The sequence below is a fragment of the Austrofundulus limnaeus genome, unplaced genomic scaffold (genome assembly GCF_001266775.1).
Source record: "Austrofundulus limnaeus strain Quisiro unplaced genomic scaffold, Austrofundulus_limnaeus-1.0 Scaffold786, whole genome shotgun sequence".
In the NCBI taxonomy this organism is placed as follows: domain Eukaryota; kingdom Metazoa; phylum Chordata; class Actinopteri; order Cyprinodontiformes; family Rivulidae; genus Austrofundulus; species Austrofundulus limnaeus.
The window spans coordinates 137,232-145,681 of NW_013953188.1; the positions used below are offsets into that span (position 1 = coordinate 137,232).

The following is an 8,450-nucleotide window of genomic DNA, read 5'->3' on the forward strand; positions in this document are numbered from 1 at the left end:
CCAGTGAAATATATTTATGTTTGTGGTTGTAATGTGACAAAATATGGAAAAGTTCAAGGGGTATGAATACTTTTGCAAACCACTGTAGATGGAGAAAACTCCACCAAAATCACTTTTGTTCAAACGTTTTCATTTATTTATTGTTTTTTGTTTTTTCTTGCACAACTTAAGTAGATTTTCTAAGCAGTTCATTACTTTTGAGTTATACTTTTGTTGTGAGTTATTTTGATGTTGTTTCACCGTAATCACAGCAATCAGGGATTCAGTAATCTTTCTGCAGTGTTTAAAAATGTTACTTTCAGAGCATTTCTTTTTGTGCTTGTGTAGCTTTTACTATCAGTGTACAGATGTAAGCCGTCAGACTCAGATGACTGTTTCTTTTTATTGATTTAATTTTGTTTAGTGTGGCTACTGATTGTTGATTAACCCAGTCAGAGCTGCGACAGAAATTAAAATCTCCATAACATGGCAGGTGTCCAGGTTTTAGGTGGTGAGGAGATGGTTAATTCCCTCCATTGTGTCAGCGGAGAAGCGAGCTTCTATAACAGTTTCTATGTAAACAATATGATTACAAACATACAGGCTTTAAAGGGAACCCTGACTAGTTGTAACATTATACATTATTTTATAAACATTTACTTCGTAACTCTAACACCATGTATGTGTGTGTATTGACTCGGCGCTGATGCTATATCACCATATGTATGTATGTATGTATGAATGCATTAGCTTGGGTGCTAACGTGAAAGCTAACAGGCTAAACTGAGGTTCTCCTTCCATGCAGCTCTGTTGTCCTCCATCATTTTCAGTTGCAGGCTGAGAAATTTCTACTTTCTTCTGTCTGTCAACACACTCATTTCATTAAAAAGGGCTTATTGTCAGATATTGTCCAAGATTAACCTTCAGAGTGGATAAGAGCTCGCACTGGAGCAGCAAACATCATTTACCTAGTATGGCTTGCAGTGTAAATAATGGCACCATCCTTGTGATAAAAAATATTTTTTTAATATATAAAAACTAAACAGCCTACAGTATTTTTATAATYTTGTTTTTACAGTTGAAGTAAATGTTTATCAAATAATGTCAACTAGTCTGAGTTCCTTGATTTTTTTTTAAATTTGCTTTAGAATAAAGCCATTGTCAACTGTCTTTATGCCCAAGATGACTTATTAGATTTCCTTTTTTTTTTCTCAACAGTTTCTTGATTTTTATTACTAATAAGCCTATGTGAACCCTGATTTGTAATGATTTTTTATCAAACCATTTATATATTTATATGCAAACTAGAATTTAGACTCATTGTAAATATCTGATGAAAAGAGGCCAAAGCTCGAGGTTTTATATCTTCTGTCATTTGAAATAAGTATTTCTGTTCAGTCAGGCTTGAACAGCAGTTCAACTCGTAAAGTGGTATGTGATGTTTGCTTTTTTTTTTTTCCTTTACAGGATATTGTTGATGTAAAATGTTACAGTGTTGGAGTTTTTGATTTTGAGTTTTAGAGTCGAGCTGTTTTACTTTGTCTGATTTCAGACACTGAGGGATCGTTTCACCTCGATTTGTTGAATTTACTTAGTTATGTCAAGTGGTTCCACGCAATCTAGTTGAGTAAAGGTAACAAGATTTACACATTTAATGCAAGTAAATCTTATTACATTTACTCAACTAGATTGAGGGGAACCACTTGACATAACTTTAAGTAAATTCAACAAATCATTTTTTTTGAGTGGGTTTCTTGTTTGCACTTTGGTACATCCGGCTTTTTCTGGGCTTTTTCACTCAAACTAGTTTGTCTGACAATTCCACAGTATTGCCGACTTGGAGGAAAAAAAATAAATGGTTTGCTTTTCTTCAGTCGTTTGATTCCCTCTGTGTTTTATCTCATCAAAAGGCTTTACAGCTGTAAGTATTTGCGATTTGTTAGGGCACAAATGTGAGAGCTGAGATGCAAAACGTAAAACAAATGTAAATTGTTACATTGTTACAAACATTCAACATGTAGATATTGTTGTGGTTTCTAAGACTTTTGTGAGCTTTTTTTTTTCAGAAATAATTGTTGATATTGTTTCTTCACAATAATAAAAAATGAAAATGAAGAAAAAAACATTTTATATTTGTGTTATAAGCTAAATGTAACTCCAGTCATTTTAATTTTTTGATCAACTGTTTATTTTCCTTTCAGACAGAAGATAAGTTTTTGTAGCAGATAGTTGAGTTGTATGTATTAAATTGCTAAACTCCATAGAGTAAGCTGGAAAGTTTTAAGCCCCGCCCCTCAGGTAAATAAAATTTAAAAAAATAAGTTTTTTTGAAATGTACATCTGAAAGTTTTTAATGTGTTGCCTGTTAATTTATGTAGCAAGATTCTATATGGTCAAATATTCATAAATTTCTCTAAAAAGTGTAGTTGTAATTACTTGTCATGATTTAAAAAAGGTAATATTCACCTAGTTTGACATTACTAGGTGTATAATAACAGTAATATTTAAATGTAACATTTAGTAAAAATTAGCAAAATGTAAGAGCAGTGAGCTAAATAATAAAACGTTAGTGGCACTTTTTAACTAAGGTTTTACTCTGAGAAAGTGAGCTAAATAATATGTTAGTGACATTTTTAAATATTTGATTTTACACTTGGTGCCTCATATGGCTGAAGACAGGAGCTCATCAGGACAAGACTCAGCTGTCCCGCTCCATCTCAAGAATAAAGGACACTCTTCTGAGGACAACTTCATGCATGTAATGAAGACATTTCTTCCATGAGGCAGGCACACCACTCCAGACATTTAAAACGGAGATGAGAAGCAAAATGTCTCCAGCTTCAGAACAGTCCAGTTGTTTTTGATTTTTTTTCAACCTTAAGTTTTGGTTTGATGCAGTTTCTGCTTTAAATTTCAGTTTGCATCATGTTGACATTGTCAGCTGTCCTCTATTTCAAACAAATTGATTTACTGTGGGAGGGTTCATTCAAACGATTCTRAATTTTTCCCACACTACACACTCTTTTACCTCTTGGTGTGGCACCTCAGCAGAGATGTTCTTTCTCYCTCAGATGGAAAGTCATTGGTTTAATCAAAGTTTTCACTGGCAAAATATTGGYACCCTTTCACCCAATCCTTGTTTGTATAGAGTCAGTGAGATAAATGAGAGAAACCAAAACATCCTGACAGAATGAGTGAATTCAGCAAACTGTTTCAGTCAAGAATTTTATTGGAAATTTACACAGTTCTTAAACCGAGAATGAAGCCAAACTTTCTTCAATAAATACTTAGTGAGGATTTTATTGGCATGGTGGAAGTAAGAAATAGAATACTGCTTCACCAGATTGAAGTTTCTGACTTTAGTTCGGTTACACAGCACCATCTAGTGGCAATCATTGAAATGTATTTCACAAYCTCCCTCTCCATGACGAGACGTCAGGACAGCGGCGGTCCGGTTCTTGCATTGCARGAACCTTCAGACTTACTCCAGGATCAACTCAACTGATCCACGGACAGAAAGGCTTCTGAGCTTCTTCTCTTCACAAGAGAGACGAGCACAGRTGGGCTTTAAAAGTACTTATAGAAAGCAGAATGAGAAATAAGAATAAACAAAACAAGGATAAAATAAAAGTTGAGCTGGCCATGAGCAAAGCAACAGGAAGAAGAAAAAGTGCACAGGTGGTGTGACGTTGGGGCTGAGTATAGAGGAGGATGAGTTCTTCAGAGGGCGTGTCACAGGCTCTGACAGCACTGAAGTTTGTTGCCCTTCGGGCCGTCGGTGGTTGGTGGAACGCTGATGTCTACTACGTTGTTACCCAGAGACTCATCGTGCGCAGATCTGTCTGCTATCTGTTTCTGTGACACAATGCGGTAAATTTCTGGAGATGAGAAAAATAAAAAAACACACAATGTGAGACTTAATTGTTTGACCTCAAATGGAATTGTCTGATGAAGAAAGGTATAAAAATAGTTTTAAAAAAGTACTTTTTCTAAAATGTTTGGTTAAAAAYGTCACTCAAACTTTTTTCAAATACTGGCTTAAAGGAGACATATCATGTTTTAAAATCTTTCTGTATAAAGTGGAACTGCAAAGCTTTGGTTTGTAGTTTAATTGTTATTGTAACTCCACAAGCCCCTCTTTCACCCCTTTTTCTGAGGTGTGTCTCAGATCAACTCGTTTTGAGGCTGTCTCTTTAAATCCAAACGAGGCTCTTCACACCCCGCCACCCTCCAGCTTCCAGAGCGGTTCAGTCTAGTTTGATAGAGGCTTACGACTAGATTTTTATTACAATTAATTCTAAAGGTGTCAACAAATGAAGATGTATAAAGATATCTACACAGCACCAGGAGAAACTAAATTCAACTTTTCTACACAGAGACTCCAAGTACGCAACAAAATGCATTTAACGGCTAAATAAAAGTGGATTTTGCATGATGTGTCCCCTTTAAAACTGAACAAAAATAAAGTCTGCCTCAGCATACACAATGTTCTAGAAGTGGTGTGTTTTGTGCCAAGCTTTCCCACCTGTTAAAATGGTTTTGAATGCCTCTTCTACATTTGTGGAGTCCAGCGCTGATGTTTCAATAAATGACAGAGTGTTCTTCTCTGTTGTGGGAAGAGTTGTTGGAAAAATTTTTACTTTTTTTTTCTTGATTCCATTAACCCCGCTCTGCCTCCCCAACACAGCCCCGTATGATTTACCTGAGAAAGCTCGAGCCTCATCGGTGGGCACGGCCCTGAGGTGGCGGAGGTCACTTTTGTTTCCCACCAGCATGATGACGATGTTGTTGTCAGCGTGGTCCCTCAGCTCCTTCAGCCAGCGCTCCACGTTCTCATACGTCAGGTGCTTGGCGATATCGTAAACTAGGAGGGCGCCGACTGCCCCTCGATAATACCTGGTCGGGGGGGATAAAATACATCAACACACTACCAGCTCTGTTCAGCACCGTRGCTGAACGTTACTGTAAATRTTTAAACTACACAAGAAATACTCACGCTGAGGTGATCGCTCTGTAGCGCTCCTGTCCCGCTGTGTCCCAGATCTGAGCTTTGATCGTCTTTCCGTCCACCTGGATGCTGCGGGTGGCGAACTCCACCCCGATGGTGCTCTTGCTCTCCAAGTTGAACTCATTTCTTGTGAATCGGGACAGCAGGTTACTCTTCCCCACACCTGAGTCTCCAATTAGAACCACTAGAACCAAACAAACATGGAAATGTTTTCCAGCTCACACTCCAAACCCCTTTTTTGGTTTAAAGGGTTTCCACCAATTAGTCAGTGGACGAATTGATTCATTTTAGAAACGCTGCACATTCGTCAGATTAGCTCAGCTTTTAACCAAAGACCAGTAAACATCAATACAGCAATAAAATATTCTGTAGATGTGTTTGTTTTAATGAACAGCTGTTGAGATATTGGCATGTGAAGTAACAGGAAGTGATGTCAAAGAGGAAAGTCTGAATGTAAACAAAGCGTTGTACAACGGCTAATAAAAGACGGTAGAGAAGAATCTGATGTTTCTTTAGATTATTTTGCGTCTATCAGAGAGAGATGAAGAGTCAGAGTTCAGATAATAGTGTTTCAATAAACAAAGACCAGAGACTTCCTTTTCTTAAAGAGTTCCCTTTGATGTCACTTCCTGTTTCACATTGGCTGAGCCAAGTTCAACAGAAAATATGCTAGTTATGTGACAAAATTAGTATATTTGTGTGTATTGTGATAAATGTCATACACATAAAGACCTGTGCACCTCCACCTAGTGGGATGCCATCATTTCGCAGGTAAAATAGTTGCATTATGGGACGTGTAGTTGAAAGATGTAGTTTGGCTTTAAAGAGGCATACTCTTATATTAAGACATTTTCACATCTTTGAAGCTCTTGTGGGCCACGTTAAAGGCTGTGGCAGGCCACGTTTGGCCAGCAGGCCTTGACTTTGACATGTGTGACATACATAATATTTGTAAAACATATGTTCAGGTTATTAACCCAGAGAAGCAAACCAGCTCAACTGAATTTGAACCTGTGGATCATTAAGCCAGAGAAAAAAAACCCAMCCATCTGAAGCATTTCTGGTGATTCGGCTGTTTTTTAGTGAGTTTGCTGACTTGCAGGCTTAGCAACAGTCTGCCAAAGGACATGTAGGGTCCAGGTTAATTTAGACCTTTGTCTCATAAGTCTTAATTCAATGTGAGGATTTGTAAATAACCTCCCTAAGTCTTCTCTTTGCTCCGTGGTGTGGGACAAAAGGCTGGCTTTTCTGCTTACCAACTATTCTTATCTTATCAAACTCTGTCCTGTTCAGAGACAATCAGGAGGGAGTTGCCAATAACATGCCTTCCAGGAAGTCTGACTCAGTCAGTTTCTCAAGGCCTCTGTGTCATCACCTCCTGGTCTGAGTCCAACAACCACTTTGGCTTTACCTGCCCGATGTTAATATAATAAACTAGATTAATATGATTCTTCTTCCTAAACGGTAACATTTTCTACATTTACAATCCCCCATTCAAACATCCAGTTAATGACACTGATGATGCAACTTTAACTAGAAGGTAAATAATGTCACCCGGTCCTTCACAATGACTTCATGATCACTTATATACAAAACATTAAGTATTTTGAAAGGAAACACACCACTGCTGTGTTAAATAAGGCCTCCACCTGACATGTAAACAGGAAACTGGACTTCTTGGTGTGAAATGATTGTGTAACATTTGAGTTAGGAATCCAGTCAGTTCAGACTGGATGTTTGGGGGCAAAGCTTGACCTGACAAGTACCTGTCTGGTTTAATTTCAGAAGAAACTAGGCCAAAAAAAAAAAAAAAAAAAAGGAATGGAATTTTTTTCTCCTTTCTCTCACAGCAGGCAGTGAATTTCCTCAGTCACGTCTTCAGTGAACTCAAGTTCACCTGATTAGATGAAGCCCTCAGGAGGTTACGCCTCTGCTGGTGATAGAAAATTTAATTTGTGATTTAAGGTCAAGAATGTCACGACGAAAAGGCAATAAAACCTTATTGGCACAGAATTTGATCGTCCAGTTGTTAGCCTAAAGCTTTCGGGATTGAAACGCCAAATTCTGGATTTTGTCATAAATATATTTTTGTTTTTCACGTAGAAAAATAAATAAGGGTCCAACCTAAAACTGGTAATAAAACATTATTAAGTTAGAAGTGAGTAAACTACAAAAACAAACTGGCTAGCTTAGCTGTTAACCGTTAGCAGCAGCTGATGTTGACAGCTAACATGCTAACCTAACTTTAGCCGYGGAGCAGAAGTCTCTGGTTTCGCTTACCCTTGAATAGGAAATCATATTCGTCGTCTTTGTTCCCCATTGTAGAGCAGAATCAGCTCTTCGAGAGGGCACCGATGAGAGAAAATAGTCCTCTGCTGTGGCCAGGGTGGTGGTRCGACGGAATGACAGGAGACGCTGCGCAAATTGCGTAAAGGGAGCGTAAGAGTGCGGTCATGTGACATAAAGCTACGCAGTTTCTTACGACAATCATCACTGCTGTTTGAAGCATGACTAAATCTATACGTAAAAGTTTTATGTATAGGTTTGAATAAAACGCAAAACCTAWCATTTTGAAATTAAAATTCTATAATTATACTGAAAAATAAAAAGTAGCAATAGTGCTCTCTATTCTTGAGATAYGCCGTCGTATATTCCTCAGTTCTATGAAGAATTTACCCAAAAAAAAAATTCTTTATGGAAAATAACTTTCTAGCAGGTCCACAACACACTTTTAAAATAGTAGATGTAACTAAACAATGTGAAAACTTTAAAAAAAGTAAATTATGGGCCACTAACACGTTATTTAGCTCAGAGGTTCTCAAACTGGGGTCCCTGGACCCCCAGGGGTCCGCGAGAGGTATCTTGGGGGTCCTCAAATTTTTTTATTAAAATGTAAATTTGGTTTTTATTTTTAAAAATACATAGAGAACAATGAACTAATAAAACAAACATAATAAATGAAATAAAAATATATATTCCCATGGCATTTAGGGGTTCAAATGACAATAAATTATCTTTTAAAACAGCATGGGGTTTATGAGGGGGTCCCTGGAATTTTTTTCGCCCTTATAAGGGGTCCCCAGACCCAAAAGGTTTGAGGACCCCTGATTTAGCTAAGCTCCATCTCAGTGTAAAATCTTAGTTTTTTTTCCACTAACATATTATTGTTATTTCACCATTCTCACATTTTATTATTTTTTATTAAATGTTACTAAATGGTTTTAATAATACATGTAAATGCTAAATCCTAAAGGGTCTGAACTTGCATAGTGCCTTATTAAGTCCCTACAGTCAGACTCTGAAGTGTTTCTCTTCAGCTGAGATAAACTCTGCAATTAAAAACATGCAAAAAGGAAAATCTCCAGGATCAGATGGTTTCCCGGCAGAATTTTTAAAGAAATTTTCGGATTTACTTTCCCCCCTGTTATTATCAGTTTTTGAGGAATCCTTAGCTACACAATTA

At 37.3% G+C, this 8,450-nt stretch overlaps 1 protein-coding gene across 1 annotated transcript; it reads right to left on the reverse strand.

Annotated features, from left to right (window-relative positions):
- Positions 1-3,188: 3,188 nt before the first annotated feature.
- Positions 3,189-7,402, reverse strand: LOC106532522 (ras-related protein Rab-11B). The gene is made up of 5 exons (XM_014028589.1): positions 7,268-7,402; positions 4,976-5,171; positions 4,682-4,875; positions 4,505-4,585; positions 3,189-3,857 (listed from the first exon to the last, which is right to left on the reverse strand). The coding sequence occupies exons 1-5, from the start codon at positions 7,305-7,307 to the stop codon at positions 3,712-3,714; spliced, it is 657 nt and encodes a 218-aa protein (XP_013884043.1). The 5' UTR covers positions 7,308-7,402; the 3' UTR covers positions 3,189-3,711.
- Positions 7,403-8,450: the final 1,048 nt, after the last annotated feature.